The sequence below is a fragment of the Sinocyclocheilus anshuiensis genome, unplaced genomic scaffold (genome assembly GCF_001515605.1).
Source record: "Sinocyclocheilus anshuiensis isolate Anshui unplaced genomic scaffold, SAMN03320099.WGS_v1.1 scaffold1635, whole genome shotgun sequence".
Lineage (NCBI taxonomy): Eukaryota > Metazoa > Chordata > Actinopteri > Cypriniformes > Cyprinidae > Sinocyclocheilus > Sinocyclocheilus anshuiensis.
In genome coordinates, this window is record NW_015549682.1 from 578,630 (window position 1) to 596,509 (window position 17,880).

Here is a 17,880-nt window from a genome sequence, read left to right on the forward strand (position 1 = left end):
GGCTTTGTTCCAAAACCTAGTAAGCAGCCTTCATAGGCAGCGTTTTAAGGGAGGATAGACGTGAAGGTTTTTTAAAAGCAAGAGAAAAGAGGTTCATTTAGGAGGTACAGTTTAAGTTGAGATGTTGTGATTTTTATATGTTTTTAGTGAAGTCTTGCTGTTTAGTGAAGTTCTGCTCACCAAGACTTATTTGATCAAAAATACTATAAAACAGTAGTACTGTGAAATATTATCACAATTTATAATAACTGTATATTTAAAAATGATTTTGCACACACACAGTACTCACAAATTTGTGGTTCTTCCTGTCAGTTTATTCGTCTCCGACCACTGATTCAGTGATTTCATATCTCATATGGTTGCATTGGTTACTGATTGTTATTTCTGGTGCTTTATTGGTTAATCATTTATTAATTTAGCAGACACTTTTATCGAAAACAACTTGAGAAGTATTACTTTTCCCCCGCCAGTGAAAAGCACCCATGGTGTACACATTTACTCATTGCTATTTACACATTTCCAAGAGTGATGTTTCATCAGTAAGCTTCCTTCACTCTCAATAAAACACAATTTGTGGCCACACTTTAACATGTTTATAAATTGACATGATGATAAACTGCTCGTTGATGCACAAACCTGCCATTTATTCTGCCACATAAACATGCTGTGTGGCTATAATTGTGTTTACAAGCAATTATTAATTTATTTCATATTTTGTCTTTTGTGTGTGTGTGTGTGTGTGTGTGTGTGTGTGTGTGTGTGTGTCATTTAGAAATTAAGCCATAAACCTTTATTTTATTTTCACAAAATGTTATTGAAGTCCTTCACTGGGAATAAAAATTATGACAGTTACAGGTTTGTGTGTGTGTGTGTGTGTGTGTGTGTGTGTGTGTGTGTGTGTGTGTGTGTGTGTGTGTTCAGTTTTTTCACTGAAAGTGGTAGTTGAGGCTCACTCAATTAATTAACTCATCTACCAAATCCTCTTATCAAATCTGCGAAACCACAAGCGCATTATCTGCTTTACTCGCTCTGCAAAAGCAAAACAAACTATTTGCAAAACACTAACATTAGACAAACTATTCAAAAAGAACAGCTCTTGTATTTTGCGTGAAATCACAATCTGTTCACTTAGAAATCAGAGCTTAAACGCTATAAATAGGCTTCAGGATGCACTTTACACACACACTTTACTTCCTTACAGTATAAAGGCTGTTTGTTTACAGCATCGTATGCTGTCTTTGTTTTCACCTGCATGACCCTAACAGGGCTCCGTACATTCATATCTTTCAGTTGTCTCTAGTGTGTAACCCAGGAAAGCAGATTGATGAACACATATTATTATCAAAATGAAAACAAAATATTGACATGTCCTTTAAATGTTTAAAGACGCCGTTTTCGGGATGTCATATTTTAATTTCTTCCACTTGAATTTGAACTTTGGAAAGCAATCTTACTGTTCTCGGGCTTGTTATTGATAATAGTTGCTTGTTGGGAATATTATGGATACTTGATGTACTAAAATAACTAAAAACGGAAATTGGTTTAAAAAATGTAAAAAAAAAAAAAAAAACATTAAAAAAACATAAAAAGAAATTATACTAAAGCAACACTGCTGTGGACAAGTCATTTGATGTAAATACACTACTTTTTCACTTTTAAATCTGTTAAATTGTTCAGATTTCAGATATTTAAGTGATATGTGACGTGACATGTGGCCAAGTATGGTGAATTACTTACTCGGAATGGTACTCGGAATTAGTGCTCTGCATTTAACCCATCCAAAGTGCGCACACACAGCAGTGAACACACACACACCGTGAACACACACCCGGAGCAGAGGGCAGCCATTTATGCTACGGCGCCCGGGGAGCAGGTGGGGGTTCAGTGCCTTGCTCAAGAGCACCTCAGTCGTGGTATTGAAGGTGGGAGAGAGCGCTGTACATTCACTCCCCCCACCTACAATCCCTGCCGGTACGAGACTCGAACCCGCAACCTTTGTGTTACGAGTCCGACTCTAACCATTAGGCCACGACTTCCCCTACTTCCCCGTATTTGAAGCAAGTTCATCTAAATTACTTTTTTGTGACATTCAATGCAACAGCTCATATTTCTAAAATAATTAATAGTTACACTGTTGTTATATCACATAACATATCTTTTGTTATGTGATTTCAAACTCGAAAGAATTGATGAAAAAATGATTTTTTTTTTTTTACAGATAGGGTTCTGAGTTGGGATGTGTTAGTAATGCAGCCCCTGCTCTTTTAGCTGAGAAACAGAGTTCTTTCCCTGTCAGCTTCACGACTGAGCTCCGTCTTTGAGCACAGAGCATGATTCAGTTCCTGTGGGAAGTGCTGCTCATTGATATTCTGGGCTTTTCTGAAGGATTGTGCAGTCACTGTGTTCACGCCGGAGTGTTTTTCTGAGTCCTGTCACCTTGGAAAGCTCAAACCCATGTCAGAGCCTGCTGTCTGTTCTGTGGTTTTGCCATCATTTGATATTGCAGTGCTGGTCTGTCATTGAAGACCACCCGTGCTTCTGCGTTATGAATACTAATGAGTCACTGAATTAATTGCAGACAGATGACATGCATGCATTACATAGTTGTTTAAGGTCCCTTAAGTAAAGGAAAATCTCTGAAACCGTGTCTGTAGAACATGATGAGCAGTTTTTGGAACATGATGAGCACCTTCTATATATGTTATTATTTAAAAGCTGCTTGTGATGGGCTTTGGTTCGTCATGTGACTTTCTCATCACCACCTGCATTTGGTGGTTATCAGTGTATTACAAAGCTACAAAACAGATTTCAGTACTTCAGTAGGTTGGTATATTAACATTATTTCAGTTAGTGAAATTACGGTATTAGTACGGTTAGTAAAACCTAAAATGTTGCTACCGTATTTTTTACGGTAAAATTCCGGCAACCACAGCTGCCGTTTTTTTACCATAAATTTTACGGATTTTTTTTTTTACAGTGTAGGAAAGTATATAGGTATTAGCGGCAACTTTCATTTTTATTGTTAATACTTTGCACCAGTTTCCAATGAAGTGACAGTTTTGTTCTCTTGAACACATGGGATGGAAACAGTGTTTTATTCGCAAATGTTTTACGCAATGTTGCAACTTTTACGCAATGTTGCAACAGTTAAATTTCCAACTTTTATGGAAACATACCTAATATGGCTCAAACTTTCTTTAAAAGCTTGAATAATGTCATGTTATGGTGAAATATGGCATTTGCAATGTGCCTTGAAGGGATAGTTCACCTAAAAATGACAATTCTGTCATCATTTACTTGTTCCAAACCTTTCTTTGTTCTGTTGAACACAAAAGAAGATATTTTGAAGAAAGTTGGTGACAGTAGCTGGTACCAATGATTTTTTTATTTTTCCCAATACTATGAAAGTCAATGGCTAGCATCAACCGTCTTCAAAAGAAGAAAGAAAGTCATACAGGTTTGGAACAAGTAAATGATGACAGTTTTCATTTTTGGGTCTACTATCCCTTTAAGTCATAAAATATACACACACACACACACAATTTAGATCTAATAACATGGCAAGTTGCTGCTTTGCTTTGCAGCCGCAAAAAGCCGGTGGTTTTAAGCAATGTACTATACTATTTGGAGGTGTATTAACTGACTCTAATGTTGGATGCGTTTTCTTGTCTGCAGGGATAGAGCTGTGTCTGCCGGGATGCCGTTTCTCCATGACCATGGTGGCAAACTTCGTGGCATTAGCGGGGCAGTTGCTCATGCCGGGACTGGTAGTCCTCTGTCGTGATTGGCAGGTTCTGCAAGCAGTCGTAATCTGCCCTCTCTTACTCATGCTGTCCTATATCTGGTAAGCAACTGTGCCATGGCTATTCAAAAATATGTTTGTGTTTGGCTGTTCTTAAAACCAAAATTTGACTTGTTGACGGTGACAGTGAGTTTACAGTGACTCTGAAATTGCAAGTGCACTCAAGACTTCAGCTGCCAAAAAAAAGACATTGCACTACTGTTTGCGCACTTTATTAAGCGGCAGAATCATTTCCAACTGCACAGATAATGCAGAACCACTTTAACACATCAGAAGGATTATATAACACATGGTTTGGAAAATGGGCATCAGCTAAAACAAAAAAAAATGAAATGCACAAAAATAGAATACTTCAAACAATAATAATCATATATTTACTTACATTATTTCACTCAAAAGCAAACGTTTTTGGTACTCAGGCCATTGTAAAAATGCACAATTTACTATCAAGCATTATTAATATATTCTGTGAGCAAAAATAGTCCAAAATCAGGTTATCATAATAATGCAAGTAATTCAACTGGCGATGTGCTTTGTGTAAAATAAAACAGCTTTATACAGCATATCATCTCACGTCAGTATGCAAATAAAATTTTATATTACTAACAAGTAGTAGATGGAATAAGAGCACTGCTGTGACAATATGCTATATGAAATAATCGTACTATAAGAACTATTAGTACTAATAACTAAGTATATTAGTACTTTCACATCGAAACATGATCAAGTTGTTTTTACCAGGTGGCGTTTAGGTCATTCTTACATATGGTTATTTATGGAACGGCGAAGAAGAACCACCATCATGCCTTTCCTGTCAAACTACAGTGTATATATATTTCTTTATTTTTACATTTTTAGTATCCCCTTTAATGTATTTTATAAAACGGAGAGTTCCGGTCCTTGATTCTGATTGGCGGAGCCGCGGTCGAAGCTGTTGTAAATTACTCTACAAACACACACCTTTGTTTACGTTTGTCTGTTGCTCGGCAACCACTTTGTTGCAACCACAACTGATTCTGAGGAACTACATTGTTTGGTGGAAGAATACTGTTTTTATTAATATCATTACACTTTATTTGCTCTGTTTTATTTTGTGAAACCTAACTACGTATATGGAATAACCATTTTATAAAAGCAATAAGCCCCGAGAAGCCGTGGTTTACAGTGAATTTATAACGGCTAAGGGCTTCGCGTCGTGCCTAACAACGCCCCTTAGCTGTTATAAATTCACTGTAAACCACGGCTTCTCGGGGCTTATTGCTTTATTAGAATTTTTGTCTTGTAATAATCTTTGTTAATTGTGCAACTTATTTCACTTTGTTTGTGCCGCGAAGATAGCCTTGCTTTTGACATGGCGTTAAAAATAAACGAACAATGTCAGTGTACATGATTTAAATGTACAGTATACTAAATGTAACATTTGTACATAACAATTTTCTTGTTTAACATATTTTAATTTACATAAATGTTTTAACAAAATAAATTAAGATATTGTGATAGTAGAAGGATTTTGTCTCCATATGAGACGTGAAAAAATACTGCAAATCAACAAATGTTCACTTTATTCTTTAAACTTTATTCTAATCGTGTAAATATAAAGGTTTTAGCCAAAGCAGACTGTTTACGCAAGAGAAACGTCAGTATTTTCTTCTGCTGGGTTCCAGGTCATATGGGTTTTTCTGGTAACGAGAAAGCAGATATCACTGCAAAACTCAAACTGAATATTTCTGAGTGTCAAGTTCCTTTTTGTGATGTCAAACCTGTGATAAACTCTTATATTAATGACATGTGGCAGACGGAATGGGATAAAAGTCATGAAAATAAGTTATATGAAACAAATCCTTGAAACAAATATATATATTTTTTTTAATAATTTTAAATCTAGGTATGACCAAGTTGTTTTTACAAGGTGTATTTTAGGTCATACAAGACTTACACATGTCTATTTATTTATTAAAAGGTGAAAAACCACCATCATGCCTTACTTGCCAAAATAAAATGACGGTGAAACATATTTTATTGGATTGTACTGTTTTTAATGTAAATAGACAACGGTTTTATTCAGAGGTGTGTCTGACTGATTTATTAAAAAATGTATCACCTGAATTCCTTTTAGAATTTTTGTCTAGTGTACATCTGAAATGTCTTTTATAACCTTTTGTTAATTGTATACCTTGTATAATTTATTCAGAGATCGCCATGGAAATAGCCTAAAAAGTGAATAAACAAATAAATAATTGTGTAAGTTGCTTTGTTTCATTGTTTTAGTTCTTTATTTAGCAGCTAACTTTCAGTGATAATTCTCTGTTTTTCTGCTAAGTGTTTAGCCCAGAACAGATTAGATTAGTCTCTGTAGTTTGATATGATGTTATCATAATATAGTAAAGTATATCTGTTTTCATTCATCAGGATTTTTCCGGAGTCTCTGCGCTGGCTGCTTGCGACGCAGCAGTACAATCGCTCCAAATGGATCATGGAGCGCGTCGCCAAGAAGAACAACATCAACCTAGAGGAGGACGCAGAGGAGCTCATGACAGGTATACAAGCAAAGAGAAAACAAACACTGGACTTTTATAAGCTTTATAAGTTAATTAGGTTTAGAACTAGTGATCCCAACAGCTTACAGCTTTAATATAATAACCATATGTTTTAGATCAGATATACATTTGAAAGATGCATGCTGCAAAATATCTGAACAAAATCTGAACAATGGCAAAATTACTAAAAACATAATTTACCAGTCAGAGAAAACAATCACAACCAACCTCGCATTAAAAAATCAATCTGTGTAGAATTCTTTCTAGATTTAGATACTGCAATGCAAACTAGTTTTTGACATCCTCAAAATACAAACTGTTGGCACTTCAGATTCCATGGGCAACAAAGTGCGGCGTCATTCAGCTCATGTTTTAATTTACTAAATAATTCCCGAAATGTTTTAGGGCTTTCAAAGAAAGCTTGACAGACTATTCTATGTCTTATTTTCCCAAAATGGGACAGTGAATAGATGGTCTTGATGCAATAAACAGCAATTTCTATACATAACTTCATTGCTTCTCTTACCGGAGAAAAATAAGTTGCTCAATTGCCCGTGTGGTTAATCCGCACAAATTAGTGTAAACTAATTCAAAATTCTCAGTAGGGCTGTCAAAATGACTGAAAAACGAAATTCGAATTTTCTACTTAAATATTATCAAAATTCGAATTATATTCGAATTTAAAAGGCATCATTTCAGTTGGCTTCTCTCCCGAGGCCACAAGAGGGCGAATCGAGCAAACTATTATGCACGTTTCTTCAAAGCGTAATAAAATAACACGACTGTCTTTGAAAAAAAGTGCATAATGTTTAAAATAATGTTTATAAACCATATATAATTAATAAAGTTGCTTAAACAATTAGGAAAAAAAAACAGCACCATGCATGCATGTATAGTTTAATACAAAGGACCGAAAACCAATCACAAATAGTAGGCTACTTACTTCATTTAAAAACTTGAGATACAGTGGGATGGGAAAAACCGCCATAACGTCTTTAGACATGTTTTTTAAAAGTTGAACTTGCATTAATTTTACATGGCTTTCTAAGCATGCCACTCTCTTGTGCGAGACGCGAGTACAACGCTGATAGATGTCCCTCTAGAAAATGTGATAAATATTCGCTCTGTGTGAACGGCTTGGTTTCAGTTTTGACGTGAACAACAACATCTCCACACTGATGCTCTCATTTTCCGCAATATGTTGAATGAATGACGTAGCAGTGCCGCATCTAGTGGGTTCAACTGGATAGGCTAACAAAAGCATTCAAAAGCAATCAATGACACATACATCGTCATGCATCTCGTGTGCTACTGATAAGGCTGCCTGACGGCTGACACAGACCTAAAATGTGGATTTTTTTTTTTAATTCGACGAATATTTGAAATTCATTTTTTTTTTTGACAGCCCTAATTCTCAGTGAAATGCGCCGGCTGCACAACTGTTCAAATGTAGGCCTGTTCCCTGTTTTTCATAATGCATTTAAATGTCCAAGTGATTCACCATTATTTATATTCTTCATCATGTTGTTCAACACTGGTATGACTTTATTCTGTGGAATACAAAACCGGTTTAGCTAATCCCGTATCCTGCATTTACAAGACCTGAGTCACCGTCAGACGGAGGCGTGCACAATCTAAAGTCAACAGTTAGTTGTGTTCGTGGCTCTTACTGCTGGCAGTGTAAACATTTCAGGAGAAAAGTGCCCTGCAAAGGCAAAACCTAGTAACTACATCTTGATTTTTGTCATCCAGCATGTGAAAGCTGCAACCATTGATTGCATTAATTGTTGCATTAATTAAGTTTGTGACTTAATTCGTTGACAACCAATTGGAGCTGAAGTCCGCATTAAATCAAAATTTACCCTATTTGTTTTGTTAATGCATGTTAATGGGCTTGTTTTTGTGCATTTAAATCCATGCATACGACCTCATTATCTTTGATCAAAATGTAATTCCTGTAACTTAACTTCAAGCTGCTGACATTTGCCAGACTGTGCTACAGCTAAGCCAATTTCATTCATCACTGTATTCATTACAGTATGCAGTGCTTACTTTTCTCAGTCCTATAAGCAGCAATGAATGAAACGGATTTATCTTGTTCATCACAATATCGTAGTAAAGTCAGTCATAGTAAACTAGCTTTTCATGTCTAATTTAAAGGGATAGTTCACCCAAAAATTAAAATGTGATGTTTATCTGCTTACCCCCAGGGCATCCAAGATGTAGGAGACTTTGTTTCTTCAGTAGAACACATATGATGATTTTTAACTCAAACCATTGCAGTCTGTCAGTCATATAATGGAAGTGAATGGGAATCACTGCTTTGAGAGTCAAAAAAACATACACAAACAAACAAAACCAAATTAAACCCTGCGGCTCGTGACGATACATTGATGTGTAAAGACACGAAACGATCGGTCTGTGCAAGAAACTGAACAGTATTTATATTTTTACCTCTGATTCACCGCAATGTCTGAACTGTCCTGAGTTCTTCTTCTTCTTGCTTTACGGCAGATCGCAGACTTATAAGTGCATTACCGCCACCTATCTCTCAAATGGACCATTGACACTCTATCTACAATCTCAATTAGGAGTGTCAATGGTCCATTTGAGAGATAGGTGGCGGTAATGTACTTATAAGTCTGTGATCCGCCATAAAGCAAGAAGAAGAAGAAGACGCTCAGGAGGACGCGCCGCCGCTCAGGACAGTTCGAACAGTTCAGACATTGCGGTGAATCAGAGGTAAAAAACAATATAAATACTGTAACGTTTCTTGCACAGACCGATCGTTTCGTGTCTTTACACATCAATGTATCGTCACGAGCCGCAGGGTTTAATTTGGTTTTGTTTGTGTATGTTTTTTGACTCTCAAACCCGTGATTCCCATTCACTTACATTATATGACTGACAGACTGCAACGGTTTGAGTTCAAAATCTTTGTTTGTGTTCTACTGAAGAAGCAAAGTCACCTACATCTTGGATGCCTTGGGGGTAAGCAGATAAACATCACATTTTCATTTTTGGGTGAACTATCCCTTAAAGAGAGTAGAGCACACTGATGCATATCCTGTGAGATACTGGCCTGTAAAGCCATGTTAAGTATGTTTGATTCATGCTTTGGTGATCATTGCTCATGATATGATGTATTATGAACAGCTGCAATTAAATTACAAAACTCAAGAATGTGGAATATGAATGTGAAGAAAACAGACTTTTTGTCAAAATGATTGAAGGCAATGTCATCCCTTTTGTTATCCCATAAACCAATTTTTTTCTGAAATGTTTAATTCATTACAGTTATATAGCGCTTTTCAAGGCACTCAAAGCGCTTTACATTGTCAGGGGGTATCTCCTCGGGGTTTGATTAAGCTGTTTGTTTTCTGCATTGATTTCAGAGCTAAACCAAGCCCTGCCAAAGCAAGCCAAGAAGACATGCATTGTGAAGATGGTTGGCACAAGGAACCTGTGGAAGAATATAGTAGTGCTCTGCGTCAACTCGTAAATATCTTTATATTATGCATAGGATGCTTAATAATGAAAAACATTCTGCTGATTTTAAAGGGGTAGTTCACCCAAAAAAATGTCAATTCTGCCATTTCCTCACCCTCATTTCCAAAACCAAAACTTAGAAAATCCAAAAAGGTCATAAAGTCGTCATGAAATGAATGATTCCTTATGAACGGAGCTATTGAATTAAAGTCTTGTGAAGAGATTTGCTTTATTTGATAAACAGCTTTAATGACCCTTTAGGATCTTGTAAATTTTGGTTACATGGACTTTCAGTGGAGGGACAGAAACCTCTCAGGCCTCATTAACCCTCGTAATGCATTCGGGTCTGTTTTGACCTGGAAGAGACACTTACAAAAAATGTTTTAAAAAAAAAAATTAACAAAAGAAAACTGCATAGCCTTTAGTGAGGGAAGGAAACTTTACATATACTCAGATCCTCAAAATACACATTAAAAAAAAAAAAAAAAATTGTTCGGGTAATTTTGGATGCCTGGGTGTAACGTTATGTGTCAGAAATACTTTCTGTAAAACTATCTATAAGTATCTCTGTAAAATGCGTTTTTTGTGTGTGTGGCTCATGTGTAATTTGAAATTCAAAACTGTTAATTTTTTCACATTCACTCATTAATGAGACGTTGCTAATGAGATACAATATGGAATTATGACTTGTTCAGATCCAAATGGACTCAGAATGCAAAAAAATCTGGAATGCATTATAAGGGGTTAAATCTTTATTTGTGTTTTAAAGACAATGTTTTTTGGGTTTGGAAAGGCACGAGGGCGAGTGAATGATGGCAGAATTTTCATTTTAGGGTGAACTGTCCCTTTAACTCTGGCATCCAAAAACCTCTGTTTGTCTTTCAGACTGACAGGTTACGGGATACACCACTGCTTTGCACGCAGCCTGACGGAAGACCAGCCGACCTCCATCTTCTCTAATTTCTATGCCAAATACTACACCATGGGGGGCACTGCTGTGGCATCGTGTGTGGCGCTCTGCCCTGCCGTGGGCGTGATGGGGCGGCGCGGGGGACTCCTCATGTTTATGATCATCACAGCCCTGGCCTCTCTCCTTCAGCTCGGCCTGCTAAACTGTGAGAGAACACACAAATCACAAACACACAGGACGACCCTCTGTGAGGGCTTAAACCCAACCAAACACAATCACTGTCGCACCGTTTAAGTCTTTAAAGCGCTTTAACATATCTGAGTTTCTGCCGGAGAAGCCGGCATGAGGCATGAAGCAGATTGTGTACAACAGGTTTTCCAGCAGAGTTTTGATAATGTTGGTATTTTAGAAATGTGTGGATCAAATATGATACAGTGGGATCTATAGGGTTAAGCAGCTCACTTGCTATTACTGTCTGTCTGGTGTGCATGTTAACATTGTGAATGTATCACAAGCTCAAAAGCTGATTATTGATTTGCATGCTGTGTGCACATCCCGAGAGGACACGGCAGTGACGCAACTGATGGTCACGTGACAGCATGGGGGTGTAGTATGTCTGTAGTGAGTTTATACTACACACATGCATTCTTTATATAGAAGAAACCTTTTTAATGCTCGCTAAGTTCTTCATCAACTATAGTACCTACTGTACTCTGACAGTATGTGATTTTGGACACAAAAAATCTGACTTTACCAGGTTTACTGCTGTCTGAAATTTTTGCTCCAGAATTGCTTCCCTTAAAATTGCTCTCCAGTACTAAAATGCCGTTAAACCTGTTGTGCACCACCAGACTTATGGTTTATAAATGACAGAAGAGCATATTAATGAAAGGGCTTAATTGGATTTCATCCCTGATCATTTGAAGCATACTGAGTTTTATATTCGTATTTATAAGCACACATGCATATATTTCATTACTAGCCTTGAGCTGCAAACTACTTTAGTTTCTCATTTGTTATTTGATTTTTTCCCTCTATGTGATGCGTCCACGATGAATGAAGTGGTGGGGAAGTACAGTGTTCACCTGAATATTGGTAAAGTATAAACACTATGCTATTTATGCAGTTTTCTCTTTATTGCTGTGTATAATAAGTAACAAAACACTATAATAATTCAGAATTTACACACTAAACTGAAAAAAAAAAGTGACACTTTGGACCAGATGTACTGAAGCTTTTATTAACAGCAGTCAGCAGTTTTTCAAATAATATTTTTGTATTTATTCACAAAAAAACAAATAAATAAATCAGTACTAAGTAGTTATTCATTCACAGTTCACAAAATACTGCACAATTAGTACTAACCCCAATTTCAAGTGCAATGAAGTGACAAACAATAAAGGCAGAAGCTATTTGCACGCAAGGACGCCACATCCAATTATATTAATATCAATTATTTGCCCATGAAACACTTTATTCCTACTCTTAAATACTTGTAGGCACTTCTGATATAATTGCATTTTTTTATATAAATTACAGTCTAGACTCTAGACTGTAAGCTCTCATTTATTTTGCGTTACACGTATGGACTAAGTTATGAAGAATAGCGGATTGAAGATGCTTTTTCTGTGTTGTACATATCTTCTGTAAGCTATTATTTTTATTTGTTTTGGTTGGCAAAAGATGCCTATGATCCTTTGGTCTTAACGTTTCATTTTAAGAGGATTCTTTTGTTATGTTCTCTTGTCTTTACACAGACAGGGATCTACAGTATTCAGAGATGTGATTTTTCCATTGTATTTCTATATTTTCCGATTTGAGAAGTATGACCCGCATTAATTGTGTAAAACCAGGGGGGGGGAATGATGCATTTTCATATACATTTGTAATAATTTATTTCATGCATGGATAGTGTAGCGCCCAACAGCATTGCACAAGCTAGCGGTGCCATCTAGTGACTGTGTGCAGAACACCCTTAGTGTCTCGGCCAGGGTCCTCTCCGCATGCATGTGAATAAAAATCTGTGTTTGTGAGTTTATGAAAAGGTGATACTCACGAGTTCGGCGATAACTGGCCGTATGTTTCAGAGCGAATCGCGGCACTGTGTTCATTTACACACGAGCAGCTCATAATCCGCTGCTTCCAGTGTCCTGGCGTGGATCAGTTTGCTTTAGCTTCACACAATCTCTGTAATTTGTGCAACTGCTGTGAGTTTTGATCACGTATGACATGGACCAGCTTCCCAAATTTGAGAATAGTTTATAAATCTGTTGTCAACAAAAAAAAAAGCTATAAGATCTCTATATAAACTATAGAACCTCTACAAATTAAGACATTTGGATTGTTATTATTGTTACTACTAAATACTTTAGTTTACAGTACAATAGTATTATTGTGGTAGCAGTTTATTTTACAGTCCTGTTCCTCATGTACATACTATGTACTTATTATAGTAATTACAATAACTAGGTACTAACCCTGAACCTATCTCTAAACCTAACCCTAGCCCATGTAGTTACCTTATATTACCAGTACTTTCTTAGGAACTGTAAATACACATACTGTAAAATAAAGTGCAACCATTATTGCTATGTAGTAATATATTTCTTTATTGTTTTAATGTTTATAATTTAATAAAAATATTTAAATTATTATTATTGTTGTTGCTGTTGTTGTTGTTATTATTAACCCAAAACAAAATAAGCAATGAAGAAAAATAAATTAAAAAAAAAATAAAAAAAAAAGTTTAATTTGATAGTGAGCAGTATTTGGGAAAAAAGGCCTTCAAGCCTTTCTGTCAGGTTTCAAAGTACTTAATTTGACAGTTTAATTTAATTCGTGTGGGTTTGTGCAATGGACACAAAAAATAATTTAAAATAAAAACATTATAATTTTAATTAATTTTATAAAATACATTTTTTTCAAGATATCCCCCTTTCAGCATTATTTCAATAAATATCATTACATGCACATTTGGTGAAAACATTTTTTATGAGCTATACACCATTTTTATATTGTGCTGCTTATGTGAGGTTTCTTTTTGAGAGAAAAAATTAGTAAATGACTCACCATGTTGTCTTTCTCACTCCCCACAGACGACTCTGGTACACTGAACTCCAACTTTTCAATGGCTTTCTCCATCATTGGCATGTTCTCCTCCCACGCTGTCAGCAACCTAAGCATCTTTTTTTGTGCTGAAATCACCCCAACTGTGATTAGGTGAGCTAAACCACACGGACGACTTTTAAGATTATGGGAAAAAATCAAAAAGGTCAAAGATCTTTTTTGTTTGTATTGTAGTGTAATTTGCATCCGATTTGTAAATCTTGGTGTGACTGAGCCTAGCGCTTATTTTCATAGTTGCTTTTTGTGGATATTTTATTCCAGTTATGCCAGATGATAAAATGTGCCTAAAACCCATTGATATTTAAAGTGCCTTTATTATGGATTATGAAAGGTTCATATTTTGGTTTTGGGAGTCCCCATCAACAGGTGGACATACATGCAAAAAAAACACTTTCATTGTCTTATAATATGCATTTATTTTTACCTTATTTGCTCAACGACTTTTTCATTTTTCCAAAACCCTCTTTTGCGTGACGTTAATCTTCGGTGATTGGTCGATTTCGTTTCCATTTCATAATAAAAGCAGCATTTGTGAGTGCGGTGCTGCTTTGTTTACAGCCGTTACCGGGGAAACAGCTATTTTACAGCTCCAAAAGCGACACCTAGTGGCAACAAATGAATTTGCATTTTCATTCAGACCAACGCGAAAATCAAGTTTTCCCAGGTCTGCACGCGCAACAAGTGGGTGGGCAATATGCTAATGTTTCATGTTGACGTCAACATGAAACTGCTTGGGATTCGTTTTAAAAATGACTTATTTCAATGATTCAGTGTCGACGCTTTCTTTTGAGAAACAATAACTTTATACACGGTGCACTTTTAGATTTAAAACTTTGCAGGATGTTTTCATTCACTTAGAGCTGTTACACACTGCATGAAAAGTAATTTTTAAAAAATCCATAATAGGGGCACTTGTGTTTTGAAAAATATATTTTCCTTGTTCTTTGTGTGCTGTCTAGGGGTGGCGGTCTAGGCCTCGTCCTGGCCAGTGCTGGTTTTGGCATGCTGACGGCACCCATCATGGAGCTGCATAACCAGAAAGGCTATTTTCTGCATCACATAATTTTCGCCTGCTGCACTCTTATCTGCATCATTTGCATCTTGCTGCTGCCCGAGACTCGCAATCGACCGCTTCCAGAAACGTTAGCGGACGGTGAAGGCTACACCCGCCAACCGTTACTGCCACCTCGCAAACCGGGCGAGCAACTGCTTCTGCTGACCAAGTCCGAGAGCCGCGAGTATGCAAGGGTTGGCGACACGCCTCTCCACGAAGCAGCTGCCACTGCTGTTTCCACTATGGACTCTACTGCCTCATCCGCCATCGATCTTCAGATGCTCATTGATGCCCCCGGCCAGGCAGAGATATTCAGTATGAAGTCATTGACTTCTACCCAAGAGCCAGATGAAATCCAGCAAGAGTATCCCAGATCTGCATCCATGCCGGGAACCTCTGCCTCATCCGTAGAGCATCCTCTCCTTGCCTCTATCCCAAACACTTCAACCCCAATCGCTATCAATTACATTCAGACACCTAAACCAGAATCTCCAGCCGTTCTGCCTTCTTCAACTGTGGAAACTCCTTTGATCACCGATCCTTCCCTGGAGTCCCCTACTTCTTCCGATCTCCAAACTCCTTCGCTTTTAGATATAGGTACACCAGCTGCTGAATTCCCCTTGACTGTTGCTAATGATTTCAACATCCTAACTGAAGTGGGCTCTGCAGGTCCCACCCAAACCTTTCCTCTCTGCACATCCACTGGACAATCACCCACGCCGCCTTTAAACAACATCCCCCCCTCTTCCTCAATAGACTCTTCCGTTCACCTAGTCACTGAAATTCTGCCCTCTTCCCCAACAGAACTGTCTTTACCACCAATATCGGACCAGTCTGGTCAAGTTAATGCCATCCCAACTCAATCCTTTTCTTCGCCCATAGATCCCGGCATTCCATTGTTACATTTAGTCGCCCAACCTGCAATTAACTCCATAGAATCTGGCCCCCCTTCACCAGCCGTATTGGAGCCAACGTTAAGTAATGGTACCACTCTTCTTGCCAATGTGGGTTCAGCTGCACCCCATGCCACAACCACTGACTCTGTTACAGAATCCAGCCACCCACTTATGACGAACTTGACAGTTTCCTCACCTATTGACTCAGGTACACCTTCAGACGTTGACTTGCCCATCACAGAAACCAACACTGCCAATGGGGAGACGTCTTCATGACGGACACGTTCACTCTATAAGACTTGGTGGGCAGCCTTATTATCAAGAAGAAATTCTTGTCGTGGGGGCTCATGCCAGTCATTGTTAGAAGTATTTTTATTTTCAAGCAGCCATGACCCAAGAATGGCAATGCAAGGAGAAGGTATAAAAGGATTTGACTGAAAGGGAACAACCATAAGGGTCGATGCTCAAAGGGTTTTTACTCTCCGTTGGTTTCAATGACTTAAACCTCCTTCTTAGGGGCCGTTCACACAGAGCGCGTTTTTCTATTCCAAAACGCTATTTTCCATTGTTTTTCTATGTAAACACAGTTGACGGATGTGTATGACGCGTCTCGCACATGATTTTTGGCGTTATTATGGTAGGACAGTTATTAGACAGGAAGCAAAGTGTGGGAGAGAGAGGGGGACGGGATTGGGAAAGGTCTGTGAGCCAGGACTCGAACTCGGGATGCCCGAAGCGCAATGGCGCTATCTGTCGGCGTGCTGCCCACAAGGCTATTGGCGCCGACTATCGCCACATTCTTAAGATGTGGTGTCAAAAGAATTTCAACTTTTACACACAGTGCCGCTCATCAATGTCAGTTCCAAAACATCGGACCAATCAGACGACCCTGGAGGCGGGGCAAGAGTTGCAAGCTTTTGTTGACAGTAAGTTGGCATGGCAATTGTTTAATTTGACAGAAAATGGTGCAGCGCAGAATGCCTCCTCCGAAATGTTTCCAAGTTTTTAGATGTAAAGACGCATTCTGTGTGAACGGCCCCTTACGGTGGTGCCAGTAACTGCTTTTTGGGCAGCTAGATCCAAATTCCCATGTGTTATCATTGCGCTTGTGTTATTATGAACACTTAAGACCAATGGTGACAAGTTCCCACTCTGGAATTTGATATAGTCTAGTAATTACTGATATCTGCTTGTTTGATTGTGATGAACAACAGGTAGGATCACATTAGTCAAATGGGATTAATTCTCTCATTTTCTCTCAATCATTTGACTCTATTAAATTTTGCGATATTCAGGTGGGAATACGGCATCTGTGAAGTCCAGTATCAAAGGGAATTTCTCAAAAGTCCAAACACTGTATATTTAACACTGGGAATGTTTGCCAATGTGTCTTGAAGTGGAAGGCAAATACCTCTATGAATTAGGTGTCGAAGAAACACCAGTTTCTGTGTTCAAAAGAATAAGTGCAGACAGATATGCATATTTCAAAACCTGATGTAAAATAGACACTACACAGAGACTGCTCAAAATGGTATTTGTGTGGTATGTTTTATTAAGCTAATGCTTTTTAAGATAATCACTAGATTCTAATGGGGAGGGGGGGAATAATTTTGAGGAATACAGATGATGTACTTCATGGCTGTGTGTCTTCATCACAATACACTCAATCAAGTGTATGCAACAGACGTATTGTGAATGTGAAAACTTTTGTAATTTATGCTATTGTGGTACTGATGTACAGTGGTACTGACTGCTTAAAAGAAGATTTTAGGTTATTATGTCTGTATCAATGAGTGTATGCCCATTGGTATTTTGTTACCATGTCTGTGGCACTTTATTGTTCACAGTGACAAAAAAAAAAGCATGTGAACATGAAAAAAATGAAACTTTCAATGAATGACGTTGACGTAATGAGACTACAATTGTCATCTTTCATTTGTGGTACATTTATACCAACAGCAATAATATATTTATAATGTGCGAACCCATGCCATGAGTTTAAATCATTTTTTAAATTGTTAAAAATTAGTAAAGAATACTAATATTTCATTCCAATTTTTAATTGC

At 37.5% G+C, this 17,880-nt stretch overlaps 1 protein-coding gene across 1 annotated transcript in view; it reads left to right on the plus strand.

Annotated features, from left to right (window-relative positions):
- The window catches only part of LOC107660403 (solute carrier family 22 member 23), a 51,275-nt gene extending 33,859 nt beyond the window's left edge, over nucleotides 1–17,416 (plus strand). Inside the window, exons 4-10 of the mRNA XM_016449693.1 lie at nucleotides 3,676–3,844; nucleotides 6,212–6,339; nucleotides 9,735–9,837; nucleotides 10,714–10,943; nucleotides 11,801–11,833; nucleotides 13,834–13,957; nucleotides 14,824–17,416. Coding sequence (XP_016305179.1) covers nucleotides 3,676–3,844; nucleotides 6,212–6,339; nucleotides 9,735–9,837; nucleotides 10,714–10,943; nucleotides 11,801–11,833; nucleotides 13,834–13,957; nucleotides 14,824–16,090 — 2,054 coding nt within the window. The 3' untranslated portion in view covers nucleotides 16,091–17,416. The remainder of the gene's footprint in view (nucleotides 1–3,675; nucleotides 3,845–6,211; nucleotides 6,340–9,734; nucleotides 9,838–10,713; nucleotides 10,944–11,800; nucleotides 11,834–13,833; nucleotides 13,958–14,823) is intronic.
- Nucleotides 17,417–17,880: the final 464 nt, after the last annotated feature.